The sequence below is a fragment of the Myotis lucifugus genome, unplaced genomic scaffold (genome assembly GCF_000147115.1).
Source record: "Myotis lucifugus unplaced genomic scaffold, Myoluc2.0 scaffold_494, whole genome shotgun sequence".
Classification (NCBI taxonomy): domain Eukaryota; kingdom Metazoa; phylum Chordata; class Mammalia; order Chiroptera; family Vespertilionidae; genus Myotis; species Myotis lucifugus.
In genome coordinates this window covers 141,843-156,472 of record NW_005871542.1, presented here as the reverse complement: position 1 = coordinate 156,472, position 14,630 = coordinate 141,843, and the positions used below count along the sequence as shown (strand labels likewise).

At 46.0% G+C, this 14,630-nt stretch overlaps 1 protein-coding gene across 1 annotated transcript in view; it reads left to right on the top strand.

Annotated features, from left to right (window-relative positions):
• Window positions 1–14,630, top strand: part of PLEKHG1 (pleckstrin homology and RhoGEF domain containing G1) — a 109,072-nt gene that overhangs the window by 77,712 nt on the left and 16,730 nt on the right. Inside the window, 6 exon segments of the mRNA XM_023744877.1 lie at window positions 4,030–4,180; window positions 6,981–7,112; window positions 8,870–9,052; window positions 9,142–9,237; window positions 9,423–9,509; window positions 12,238–12,271. Of these exon segments, the coding sequence (XP_023600645.1) occupies window positions 4,030–4,180; window positions 6,981–7,112; window positions 8,870–9,052; window positions 9,142–9,237; window positions 9,423–9,509; window positions 12,238–12,271 (683 nt within the window).

Here is a 14,630-nt window from a genome sequence, read left to right as displayed (position 1 = left end):
CTGAGCCCGGATCACAGGGGTGCCCCACGCTGGTCCGTTCAGGCTTTGGGCTCCCAGGAGAGCTGCTGTAGGGAAGATCATGAAAGACCCTCCAAGAGACCAAAAAGGTTGCGAGGTGTCCTTCCGTGGAAAACCAAATAAACCCGTGTCTTTTGCTAGACGTCTTGTCTAGTAACTCTTTTGTATGTGTGCCAGGTTCCTAGAAATCTCCGAAGGACTACCACTGAGTGTATATAATCTGGCTGTTTTTTGCTGTCAGTTCTATGAACTAGGTAAGTTTTATGGAGTTCAGAGAAAGGAAAGATCATCAGTTTAGGAGAGAAGAGAGGACTCACCACCTCACCTGGATCACTGCCTCTGCGTTGCTTACTCGGGGAGCGCTGGCTGGGCCATTTAGGGAGCACCCCCTAGACCAGTGATGGCGAACCTATGACACGCGTGTCGGAGGTGACATGCGAACTCTTTTTTTTGGTTGATTTTTCTTTGTTAAATGGCATTTAAATATATAAAATAAATGTCAAAAATATAAGTCTTTGTTTTACTATGGTTGCAAATATCAAAAAATTTATTTATGTGACACGGCACCAGAGTTAAGTTAGGGTTTTTCAAAATGCTGACATGCCAAGCTCAAAAGGTTCGCCATCACTGCCCCAGACCATCTGTTGACCATTTCAGTAAGGCCTAAGACCATGGGTCACACTGACTGAATTTCCTTTTTGTGCAAAAGACACTTATTGAGCACTGACTGGTTTCTAATCACTGTGCATAATGCTGTAAATAGAAATGTTGCTGAATTTAACTTTCACAGCGGCCCAGAGATATCCAGGGATTAAAACAAAGCAGATCAGCCATCACAGTGTGGGCCCACAATAGGTCCTCAGCCTGTGCCAGTTCACCACCAGCTGCCCCATCCCCCTGCATGGGTGAAATAGGGAGGCTCCAATGGGTCTATTGATTTTACAAGGGTCACATAGTTCGTGAGTGGCCCCAAGAGGATTCTCTAACCTCACGGCTCATGCCACTACATCTGGAACTTTCTGAACACCCACACCTACCCCCATGCCTTTTGATGGTCAATTTTCCCACATGATCCTTGAGTTGTTATACCAGGGGCCAGACAGGAAGGTGAGAGCCAAGGAGGTTTTATACGCTCTGTGGCTGTGGTAGAGACTTGTCCCTGAGAGTCATGTGGGTGGTGGGCCCCACCTGGAAGAGCAGCCAGCAGACTGAGCCCCTAATGCTGCTACAGTAGGAAGAACGAATGGGGCCCCTGCTCCAGTGGCCCTGGAAAGCCAGTGTGGAGTAAAAGGATATCGGGCTGTGGTGATTTATTTGGTGGGTGGCCAACCATACTTTTCCCAGGTTTCCCTAAAAACCAAACCAAGCAAACAATTACCTACAGATTGGCACCTTTATCACACATGCATATCTGTAGACCCACCCACAGTTCACACAGTTTCACTTAAGCAATGTTCTCTCCTAGAGTTTCCACATCTATGCTGAGGGTATCAGGAAACTGTAGGATGCCCCAGCTAAATCCATGGTGCTTAGGGTGAAAGCCAGCATTGTCCCACACCCTCATTCAGAGAAATCACAGGATCAACTTCTCCAAACTTCCTCCTGAGGGAAAGGAAAAGCCACCCAAACTGTAGAACCAATAGAGCTCTGGACCCAATGATGGGGCTCAGGGGCACTGGGTGTGTGTGGGGGGGGGGGGGGCTTTTTGGGAGATTCCTTCTGTATAAATCTCATTCAAACATGTCATTTGGAGAAAACTTCTGAATTTGTAATTTGGGGAGTTTATATATTAGGATTTTTTTGACTTAGTAATAAGAAAGGAGAGTACAAAACTAAGGCTTCTTTCTTCAGGGTCAAGGGAAAGGCAGAATCATTGGTGCCGGAACGTTTTTAAGGTCTGTCACTCATGGAGCGTGGTCTCCAGCTCAGTGCACCTCGATAAGAAATAGGAGCTATATCCCTCGCCTCAGGCAGTTTCTAGTCTTCTGAGGGTCAGAACCCAGTTGAATGCAGTAGTGGAAGAGCGAGTTAGAGATCAAATTAATGAACACAAATGAATACAATGCAAACTCAGTAACGTGCAATAGAAACAAAATATACTGATATGAAGAGGTAGCACATCCCAGTGAGCTGAGTTAGGGACACTTGGGGGAAGTGATTTCTTATTTTGAAGAAAACAATGTGTTAGCGATGCCTAAAAGACATTCTCAGAAGAAAAATTTTAAAGGTATTCTCAGTGAGGCAGACACATCCAGTTCTTGCCCGATTCTGTGTTTTCATCTTCATAGAAGTTTTCCACTCATCCCCTTGTCTCCTCTCGTCCCCTTGTCTCCAGTCAGTTTGCTCCTAAGGCCCGAGCTTCCCTTTCCTGTCTTAAGCCAAGAGTGCCAGGTGTTTTGGCCCATCTGACAACTTTTCTTCCCCTCGGATCCAAGGCTGGTGATATTAAATGTCACCAGCACCTCTTGACAGATGTCCACCTTCTTCATACCAGTCACACCCCAGTGATTTCCCTGGGAAGAGGCGCGGGCCTCCCTCTCTCCCCCAGGGCTGCCCGGACACAGTTGGGTGATTGTCCTCAGATGTCCCCCTGTGCCCTGGAGCGCAGGCTGCTCACGAGTTCCTTACCCAAGTTCCTTACCCGTGGACGAGAGCTCCAGCCTTCAGATGGCCAATGGCCACTGAGCAGCTGATTCTGACTCTCAGGAGCCTGATAAAAGTCCCACAGTTACATGATGAAAAGAGTTTTGGAAATCTCAATTTAGGGGGGAAATAAACCTATCTGAATAGATATGTGTCAGAGCAGATGGCTCCAAAGGGATCCTAATAGCTTCATGGGGAGACCTGCATTTCCAAGGAGTTCTGTTTTGTTGTTTGGCTCTGTCTGATTTTCTAAATTAATCCTGAAAACAGATTACTGACTTGGGGAGAAATTACTTCCACCTGCTTCCTTCTAAGTTATGAGACCTAATATTTTAATTTGTGTGTGTGTGTGTGTGTGTGTGTGTGTGTGTGTGTGTGAGTGTGTGTGACTTATTTATGAGATTTGAGCATTGTTTCAACCATTCCCCTGGGATACTTGGGAGATATATATATATATATATATATATATATATATATATATATATATATATATATTTTAATTGATTTCAGAGAGGAAGGGAGAGGGAGGGAGAGATAGAAACATCAATGATGAGAGAGAATCATTGAAGGAATCATTGATCAGCTGCCTCCTGCCACGACCCCCACTAGAGATCGAGCCTGTAACTCGGTCATATGCCCTGTCTGGGAATCGAACCATGACCTCCTGGTTCATAGGCCGATGCTCAACCACTGAACCACGAAGGCCGGGCTGGGAGCCATCCTTATTACCGTTGGGGGAGCTGGGATGGAGAAGGCATCCTGACCCTCTTTTCTAATACATCCCTGAGCGGCACTCCTTACGGAGCAAGGGTATCCAGCTGTTTCAGAAGTGTCTTTAGAGTAAGCAGAGCCACATGGAGGCGCAAAGAGGGGTCTGTTCAAAGATGCTCAAAGGGAAGTTGACCTGCGGGACCAGGTCTCCGAAGACTTGCACTTAATGCCATGCAGTCTGTGCATCACACAAAGGCGACCAGCAGAGGGGCGACAATGTCCACCATGGGCTGGACTGCGGGGGGAGGGGCTCCTCTTTCTCAGCACAGAGGTGCCCCCTCCTTGCCCTCTAACCTGTGGAAACTGAATACAGATGTGTGGTTTGAGCAGATGGGGTTCAATTGCTAAGCCATGTGTCCTCGTAGGGGCCAAATCCCTGGAAGGAAGGAGCTGCTGCTTAGAGGCATGTGTCTATGGGTGGCCATCGCTGTTGGGGTGTCTTTCTCTAACTCACCCTCCCAGAGGGACAGCTTTGTCTCACTTACCCAGAGGCCTTCTTGTCTAGCTATGGCTCTGTGGCTTCCCTGCCGTGTAAAACTTGAAGACCCGTGTTAAGCGTTACAATTTAGATAAAAATCTTTCCTCCTCTTCTTGCAGATCTGTGGCTGTGCTAACTGAGTGCATGAGGAACAAGACCCTGGCCAAGTTCTTCAGGGAACGTCAGGAAACTCTGAAACACTCACTGCCTCTGGGGTCCTATCTCTTGAAACCAGTTCAGCGGATTCTCAAGTATCACCTCCTTTTGCATGTAAGTTTCGGCCTGCACTCGAGTTCGTCCCAGAGGATGGGGATTTGTGTGTGTGTGTTAGATTTAGGGGGAAAACATCAGAAAAGGCTGGGGACATATGGAAACGTTTTCCACACTCATACTTTACAACTGACTAATCTGCTTTGAGGAATTAGAGATATTTATGTTCGAGGCCTGCCACCCCATTGACAGCAGCTCAGTACAGATTCATTGCAGTTCTGATCTGCCTGGGCTCAGGAGCACCTCACGCTGGCAGTGACGGTTCCAGGCAGGGAGCGATCATCATAATGAAAAGCAGGTTTCTTGCATTTTATTTTACTTCCTGGAGCCCAGATTCAGTAGGCAGTGGGGAGGGAGAGCAATTGGTCTTAGATCGGCTTTTGTATGAGCCAGGAGCAGGGGCTGAAAGGAGAGAAGACAGGTGAGCGGTGTGATGAACGATCTTTGAGCTGGCCTTAGCATCGCCTCAGGGTATCTTTTCTTTACATCATTTCCCATGATTTGGACAAAATTCAAGGAAGCTTTAGAAACAAAGGTAGACGTAGCACTCATATTCTCATTTCTTATCTATGATAAAAATGGACAAAAGTTGTGTTGAAAGTAACTTTTGTGCTGTAGGTAGAATTGGATTGCCGTGCAATAGGAGAAAGACAGTGTGCCCAGTGGTTAGGGGCTGGCTCGGGGGCGAGACTGCCTGGGTTCCCATCCTATACATCGCCCATGTGCACTGTGGCTCACAGGCAATCAGTAAAAATAAATTATTATTGGTATCGTATTTTTTTTGTCCTACATTAAAATTTTTTCTTAGGAAGATTTTAATTCAGAGTTCCTCTCCATATCAACATGTCTGCAATTTGTATGTATCTCTTTTTAAGTGATTCCAGGTTTCTAACTTGGATAATCATTCCAGGCTTGCTCAATTCACACACCTAACATTTTAAGAACCCGTATGTTCCTTCTTTACCAGGACTGCCTCAATTTAGTCTGTTTGCCTGGGTGGCTCATCTTTGAAGAATATCGTGTCCTGTGAAGCCACATCAGGGAAAGTACTTTAATTGTCAAATTGATGCTAACTTCTTAGATTAGTGGGATTTCAACATGTGAATTTGGGGGGAGACACAGACATTCAGTCTATAACAGCTGGTAATGAATAAAAAAGGGAAGAACAGTGGTTAGATTATTTGAACACTAACTTCTGGTTGCCTTTGAAGTATTTTTTGCTTTTATTGTTTATTTAGAGAGTGTTCTTTCTGTGTCATTCACATCACTTCAAAGTTGTGTAGCCATCCGTGAAGATCCCACAAGAATACGCACTGTACTCCGGAGACTGTTGTTGATGAACAGATTGCCCCTTGGACTAAAAGAAGAAATTAATTTGTTGTTGTTTTTTTTAACTTCGCTGTTGATGTTGAGCTTACCTGGGAGTTGTTAGTTTGGAGATACAGTTTTAAAGGACCTTTCTGAGTCTGGGAGGGAAATATAAAGCCCTTTCCAGTTTCTAACTAGATGGAAAACTTAAATGGTCAGTAAAAGTAGAGATTTATGAAATATGACTATAAAATAATCTTTATAAGTTATACCATAAGATTCAACCTCCACCCATTAGCTTAATGAATATGCATGATGAATGTCATGGAAACGATCTAATGGACTATACTGTCTTCCTATGTTTTACATATTTATATAGGGCTACTGTTATTTTTGTTTTAAGAAGATACAGCTTAATGTAATGAGCCTTTATTGGCCACCCAGCTCTCTGGTAGGCCTTGTTGAGAAGATAAAGGACAAAAGGAACTATGCCGTCGTCCCTGGCTTTACATGCTTAGGAATTCTAGGGGCATGTGTCTTAGGTGCTGGAAAAAAATTGGCGCAAAGATTGTGTCCCTTTCCCATCTCTCTGACATTGTGGACCCCAGTGCTAAGCTCAGTGCTGACCATCAGAGCGAGGATTTGAACCAGGAGGTCCTCCTCAACACTCTGAAGGATTGTCTTGGGCAGTGATGGCGAACCTATGACACGCGTGTCAGAGGTGACACACGAACTCATTTTTTTGGTTGATTTTTCTTTGTTAAATATATAAAATGGCATTTAAATATATAAAATAAATATCAAAAATATAAGTCTTTGTTTTACTATGGTTGCAAATATCAAAAAATTTCTATATGTGACATGGCACCAGAGTTAAGTTAGGGTTTTTCAAAATGCTGGCATGCCGAGCTAAAAGGTTCGCCATCACTGGTCTTGGGTGAACTTCATTTAGGCTTTAAAGCCTTGACTACATGAAAGTGCACTTGCTATAGAAGTGGTGTGTTCTTGTTGTTTTTTAAGATAATGTCCACTGTATTTTCAAATCTGTTACATACTAACTCCTGTGTGAGACCTTTTACTTTCTCTGGGAGAAAAGTAATAAGTATGTTTTCCATCTTGTAAGAGTGAGAACTATATCACATTGGCCACCAGGAAGCTCTGAAATTTCCAACTATAATGTCAGCTCTCATATCTATTGTAATCACTAAAATATCTCTATGAGATTTGATGGCCTGTGTACATCTTTTGTTTTATCTTGTTTGTCATGACATTGTAATGCACTTCTGTTTTCCCAGCTCCATTTTCTTTCCTGTCTGACCATTTTGTTGTAGGTATTTCTGATAAGTTATCTCAAAATCTTAAAGAATGATGTCTCATGTAAATAAATAAGCAAAAATAAAGTATGAGGAACTAATCATAGAGGTACCATTTATATCATTGACAAAATGGGAAGCTTTGAAAAATAACGAATCTGAGGTTTTTTGTCTTTAAGGAAATAGAAAATCACCTCGACAAGGACACAGAAGGCTACGACGTGGTGCTGGATGCCATAGACACGATGCAGCGCGTCGCCTGGCACATCAACGACATGAAGCGGAAACATGAGCACGCAGTCCGGTTACAGGTGAGCCCTCGAGAGGGAGGTGCTGCAGGTGCGCTGACTTCTCATCGTTTTCTCAATCAGATATTAAGGCTGCTCACGTATTGCCCATCATTCATGGTCTTCATCGGAGTTCTTCCTGAAGAAAGATCGGGACACCGATAATGCTGATCATTGTGTATTTAGGAGGAAGTCCCTTGGGAACTTTTAGATTAATAGTCTGCTTATAGCCCCTTCCATGATCTAAGTGAAAAATTTGAGTCTCCTGAGGCCTTATCTTATGTTCATTACCAAGAAATAATTCTAGTTGAAAGCACCTTTCTCCAAGCTGTTAAAGGAGTTTGCAACTTCTGTTCCTCTGTCACTAGTTCATGCAGAGCCCTGAGGTGGTGTGTGTGGTATTGGGACAGGGGACTGAGGGCAAAGTCTGGAGCCAGGTCCTTTGCAATTTCATTTGGGATGAGACCCATGGCTTTACCTTAGATTCCTCATTTTTATAAATGAGACAGACGAGCGTTTGCTAAGGTTCCTTCCAGCACCAAAATGTTGAGCCCCGAACCCCTGAAAACTTTTAATAGGTGCTAAGCCAGTGGTCACATCCTGGATACCTCAAAAGATGTCCTATTTTTAAAAAGAAGGTCGTGTGGGCCCAGAGGGAATCTCAGGCTCTGGGGCATCCCGGGATGAGGCATAAAAGCCCAGAGCGGCTCCATGTTCTCGGCACACCTGTGCCGGACTCAGGAAAATAAAATACATTATTTAGCCCATAAGTCTGAACAGAATTCTAGGTTTCATCGATAGGCAGCCAGAGTGTGGTGTGTGCAACTATCAAAAATGAAAGGAAGGCGAGAGCCTAAGCCTCCAGGCCCTGTCTGGCTTTTGTGGCAGTAAGAAAGGCTTAATGCTTCGTCATTCAGATGTTTTGTGGACGTAATGTCAGGCATAACATCTATTGTGTTTCCCAAAATGGTTAAATGACTGGTTCTCCGTGGCTTATGAATCTGTTTGGCATTCTGAAGACACTGCTACTCAGTCTCTGGCTCAGTCTCACCTCCATTCCTCTCCATTTCCACTTTCCCCCAAAGACGTTCCGGGTGCCTTGTGTGCTGCTTAATTAGATGCTGCTGTGGACATTTTCATCTTTCAAAGTAATAAAATCAACTTCATTAAAAAAGATTGATAAGGATGTACAGTAAATCCCAAATAAATGTCAACGTCATGTTGTCAGTTTATATTCAGCAAGTTCCATTCAAAACAAAGAGACGAAGAAATGTTCATTTTCTTTCCCCAAGTAAATGGGATGAATACCAGGAAGTTTCTGAGAAGATGGGACCTGTATGATTTTCCCACAGACTTTACTTTTGAGTTTCTGATATGTGGTAGGGTCTCCCGTTTCTGGGAGAGGATTTCCAGGTCAATAGCTCAGAGAATGGGGGGTGTGAACATCAGGGAGGGATGCCTATCTGAGAAGGTCTCATACCAACGGCTCTTTACGTAGCTTCTGAAAGACATAACTGCTGCCACCAGCCATAGAAGGGGGGTATCTAGGAATGGAGATAACTAATTGGCAAGTCATCAACTAACAACTTGATTCATTTCTGCTAACCCTTAAGTGACACCACCCGTAAACATAGACTCATGTCATGGATCATTACCCACTGTTAGACGCAACATAGATATTTAGATGCCATTCTCAAGGCTCAAGAAATGGGCCACCGTGCCCTCGCTGCCTTGCCTGCCCACCTCCTGTTTAATCACGTGGGACATTGACCTTTTTGCAGGAGATACAGAGTTTGCTCACTAACTGGAAGGGGCCAGACCTAACCAGCTACGGAGAACTGGTGCTCGAAGGAACCTTCCGCATCCAGCGAGCCAAGAACGAAAGGACCCTCTTCCTCTTTGACAAGCTGCTTCTCATCACGAAGAAGAGAGACGACACGTTTACGTACAAAGCTCACATCCCGGTAGGTCTGCATGTGGGTCACGGGCAAGGACCTGAGTGGCTGGCCCGTTCTGTTCCACGTGTGCTCACCCGTCTCGCTCTCCCGCTCAGTGTGGCAACCTCATGCTTGTGGAAGTGATCCCCAAGGAGCCGCTCAGCTTCAGCGTCTTCCACTACAAGAACCCCAAGCTGCAGCACACCGTCCAGGTACAGCAGCACCCTCCCCTCCCTGCCAGGCCCGCCCTCACCCTGGGTGCCCTGCGAGAGGCAGCCCTTCTCTGGCCTCTGGCCACGGGGTGTGTTTTGCATCTTGTCGGAGGGTGAGAGGAGGGTCTGAGTCTGGTCTGTGGTGGCGGTGGGAGTTGTCTGACTGCCCCAACCTCCTTCCGTAGGCCAAGTCGCAGCAGGACAAACGGCTGTGGGTTCTGCACCTGAAGAGACTGATCCTGGAGAATCACGCGGCCAAGATCCCAGCAAAGGTGAGACAATGAGGCCAACAAACAGTAAGACGTAAAGATGTTCAGGTCCTGGGCGGTGGCGGGGGGCGGGGGGGCAGCCCCAGGAGTGAACTTCAACTGCAAAGTAAACAAGAGTGAGAGCAGGGATCCACCAGGGACCAGCTGAGCCAGCCATTTATTCTGAGAGGACTCGCATGTAGGGACACTGTGGAGAAATTTGGTTTCGTTTTTTAAAATGATGTTGTTTTCCTTTTGGACGTGAAAGAAGAAAAATACAGAGGAGACTATAAGTACATTTCTAGAGAGCGAGTAAACACTAAAGAGAGCTATGAGGATGAATCAAAGTGCACGAAGCACCTACAGTGACTAAAGCTGGCTCCGGTTCTGTGGGAAGGTGAGGGGACCCAGGCCCAGACGTGGCCATGAAGGGGTCTGCAGACGAGGGAGCTAGCCCTGAATTATGTAACTGTTTGCTAAACATGATGCATTAATGAAGGTATAAGCCAAGTGTTGTGGGAGGGTAAAGTGTTGTATTACAGTTGAGTTGGGAAGGAAAGTGCCTTTCAGAATCTTGAAGAATGAGGAATATTTTTATTAAGTGAGGGAAATGGAAAAGGAAAACCAAGCCGAGGGAACAGCATACACAAAACAGAGATGCCTCGGTGGAGGGGCTGAGTCCCAAGAAGATGGAGTTGGAGGTGAGGCTGGAGAAGTGGAAGGCAGACAACTGGGCAATAAAGGGCTTCGACCTCACCCAGTAGGAGTCTGGATTGTATTGGTGACGGTTTGGGAAGAAGGGCATGGCATGGGTTGCCCCATGTCCTCAGAGTGTAACTTCAGGAACAGTGTGGCAATGAGTGGGAGGAGTGAGACTAGAGACAGGAGAGGAATTAACAAGCCACCACAATAGTCTAGAAAACAGATCAGGGGCACTGCCAGGGAGCCACAGCATATGAGGGGATGCAAAAACCCACTGTGGAGGCAGAGAGCATAGGATTCTGCCCACCAAGCATGAGGAGAGGGAGAACTAGAAGTCAAGGATGAGTAAGGAGTTGGGCCAGGAGGATGGTGTTGTGAGCTCCAGGATAGACTGTGAATGGGAGGAACGGGTTGGATGGGAGCGAGCTGGCTGAGCGCTGATACATGTGCAGGGGCAGGTCAGCTGCAGGTGGCAATTCAGGTCTTGGAAGCTGCAGATCGGGAGGCTCTCTCCACCCAGACAATAACTGAAGCCCTGAGAGTTGATAGAAGGGTCCATGATAGGAAGGCCCATCAAAATGTGGAAAGGAAGAAGAACGCTTGGGAATCCCAACAACTAAGGGATCTGCAGTGGGGTGGGGGGTGTAGAGAACATCAAAGGAAGAGTAGCGATGAGGTAGTAGGAAACCTGGAGGGAAAAGGTGAGGTAACGAAGGAAGGAAAGAATCTCAAAGAGAGGGAGCTGAGTGACAGCCTCAGATGCTGCTGAGGTCAAAACAGTCCAACAGAAACGTAGATATCAGATTCGTTCACTAAGAGACCAAGGCGAGGCTGGAGTGGGCTGAAGAGAAAGGGGAGCGAAAGGAACAGACTGAGTAGGCTTTTCTTTTTTAAAACAGAGTTCAGAAAAGACAAAAGCTGGTAGTTTGAGGAAAGGTGAGATCAAAGCAAGACACTGTTTGTAGGTGAAGAATGCCCTGGACATAAGTAAACAGAGGGGAAGAAGATGGGGTAACAGGAGATGGGAAAATAATGGATCCTCTCGGAATGTGACCCTGGGAGGTGGCAGGGTGGGATCAAAAGCTCAGGGCTGGGGGTCAGTTTTGGAAACAGTCAGAAGCACCTTCCCGGGCTGAGCGAGAAGAAAGATGAAAAGAATAGAGAAGCTTTGAGGTGGATTTGAGGGAAGGTCGAGGGTTTGATTTCACTGAAGTTGGGGGTCATGTCACTTACTGGGTGAGTGAAGCAAAGATGGAGTCGGTGGCTGAGCGAAAGTGGGAAGGTGCAGAACTCTCGCCCAACACGGTAACCTGGGAAAGGCGTCTGAGAACCGCCGGAAGTTGGCCACCATGGATCAGTGCGATGAGCTCATTTCAGATGACTCAGAAACTAGTGTTGAGGCACCACGGCGCACGTGGGTTCCCCAGGGATGGGAACTGGTGACAGGGAAGGTTAACAGGGCAGGAAGGCGGGGTGCTCGTCAGCACCGATGCAGTGATCCAACAGGATTTGCAGGCTGAGCAGACAGTGAAATTAACTGGGAAAATAGACCGGGGTTGAAGGAGCCCTGGCCTTGTAAAGTGAGAGAACAGGTTCAGCAGGGTGACAGGTGGGGAGACGGAAATGCGGAGATAGATGTGTAGTTGAAGAAGGGCCCTTTGGAGGCCTGCCTTGGAGGCAGGGCAGGTCGGGGCGGCCGTAGGTTCTGGGGGCAGCTCCGATTGTGTGTTGCTGTTCTGTGGAGGAAAAGGTTATCGGGGATCATGTGGTGAGGAACTAGGAGGAGGATTATCCACGTGGATGGTGAGATGGTCCGTGCTGGGGCGGGGAGGAGTGAAGTGGGGCAGAAAATGGGGTGATGATCACAAGGGTAGAACTGGGCGGGGAATAAGTAGAAATGAGATTTCTCAGAAAGGAGAGACCTGTTTTGCTCTTTGTGTCGTTTGAAAAGCCTCTGCAGCCCCGCTCAGGGGCTGTCAGCAGTGATTATGTGCCCAGGAAATGAGTGTGCGGAGGTGTGTGCCTTGAGGCATGAGTCTCATTTCAGCAGGTGTTCCGAGATGTCAGGGAGCTCATGCGGACAGGTGACTGCATTCTCCTCGTGGGTAGTCATTTGGTTGCTGGCCAGTGCCTTGCAATGAATGTGCTCTGAGCAATGGCAGTGGCTTTGATAGGCCCCACCTATTGTCTACCTGTCCACTGGGAATTCACACCTACCGAAGGGATTCCGAAGGGCAATTACAGGCCATTACAAAACAAGACTAACGCACGTACCTGTCCTCTCTCTCCCACGCTAGGCGTGTATAGTCCAGGCAGTTTTCCCTTTATGTGTTAAAATGGTCACAATAGAATTGTACTTGTTTACCCAACTTCCTGGTCCTTTTAGAATCTCATTCGGTTTCAGCTACACCTTCTTGAGCACGCACACACTATGCTAAGTACTTAATACTCTTATTTCACCCCACACAAAACTCCTTCTGAGAAGGACCTATTCTCCCCCTTCCAGAGAAATAAAAACAGGCTCAGAGACTTGACACAAATTGCCAAGTTGATGCAGCTAATACATGACCGAGCCCAGGGTCAAACCCAGGGCTGTCTGGCCCCACAGAGCAAGTCTTCACCGCATTGTTCCCAAGGGATGGAAATGGAAACACACTTATTTGATGTACTTTATCCACCATAGTGTTCTAATAATTTTTCTGTTTTAATTTAAGCAGATAGTTAACTTGAACTTTCACTTCTTTCCTTGACTATTTCTCAATCTTTTCCTTAAAGCTATCAAAATATATTTATTCCTATTAAATCAAAGAAATGTATAATAGGGAATTTTTTAAACATCAAAAAATGTACCACCGGTCTAATAATATTAGCACAGCTGTTGGAAATTCATTCGTTCCTGTCAACCTCCTTCCTGTCCTTTAGTTCAGTGATGGTCCCTGGCTGACTCCTAGTGGACAATGTGGGAATAACACTTTTTGAAATTAAATGTTAAGGGAGGGGTGGGGGGGGGCGGAGATAAAAGAGCAGTGTTATAAAAATCCAAACATTTGTTTTCTCAAAGTTATGGTGACTGCATCGAGGCTTCTTTCTTACCCCTTTGGTTAAACAAAATGATTGCCACTTGGTCTACACATTTTTACTGTGATATCACAGATGGTGGAAGAATACAACAAAATAATTTTTAAATTATTTTTAATGTAATGTTTGTAGGTTCAGTTACACTACCCTTGAAAAATGAAAATTACTTTAAAGCAAGAAAGGCTACCCAGCCTATTTTTTTTTTCATTTTTGAATCCTCAAGAAAAATTATTCTTGTTAGTGTAGTTGTCATATCTTTTTATATTCCCCTAAACATTAATAACATGTGGCAACAATAACAATTTTTAAAAGCCTTAAGGGAAGGCTGAGGTTGAGCTGGGGAAGTATGCGTGGAGGAAGTGAAGGCCAAGGTTATGAGGCCCTTTCCCTGGGGAGGTGGGAGTAACTAACTTGGGTTGAGTGCCTACCATTTGGTCCTAGTAGTGATTCTGGAAGGTCGGTCTTGTTACCATCTTTCAGCTGAGGAAACACATTCAGAGATGTGAGAGCACCCACATGTAGTGCCAGAGTGGGGATCACAGCGCCGTCCTTCAGAGCCCTTCCCCCCACCCCAGCTCTGTTCCCCTCACCCCCACCCCGAGATTCTAGGCATACACAAAAGATGGTGGATGCAGGGTGCTGTAGGGAGCCAGGAGATGGAAGAAGGAAAGCAGAAAACCTCCAGCAATCTGTTTTGCAACCAACTCAGAACAGTTGAGTGGTATGGGGAGGGCCGGTTGTGCAGATCCTGGGCTATCCCTTGGGCTTTTGGGTCAGTAGGCCTGGGTTGAGTTCAGTAGGTCAAGGCTGGGTAGCAGGAATCTGCATTTTATAATACGCTGACCAACAGATACTAATGATGAGCCAGGTTTTGGAAATGTTTGGTGAAATGTTTCCCTTTTTCTTCTCTCACCTCTCATCTCCTCCCCCCCCCCCCCCCGGCCCCCAAACCCTTTTTTTCTCCCCTTCTTTTTCTTTCCTCCCCCCTTCCTATGTGTCCCCCCCCCCCTCTCTCCCCCCCCCCCCATTTTTTTTATGAGGGGGAGGTCGGGGTTTAACCATGGTGTCGGACGGAGGAAAAAATCCCCCCCCCGCGGGGGAGGCAACGGTGGGGCACCCCCCCCCATTGTGGAAGCGCGGAAAAAAAAAAAAAAAATTTCTTTCTAAATGGTTTTTTTAAAAAAATATCTCTTTGGGGGGAGGACCACGGGTAAGAGTTGAGGGTTAGTTGAAAGACCACACAAACCGAGTGAAATTATGGTATAGTTTTTTTTTCTTTTTGGGAGAGGAGATCAAAGCAAAAAAAAGGAAATCCAACAGAAAACTACATTTTCTTCACCGAACATAAAAAGAAATATATTTTTT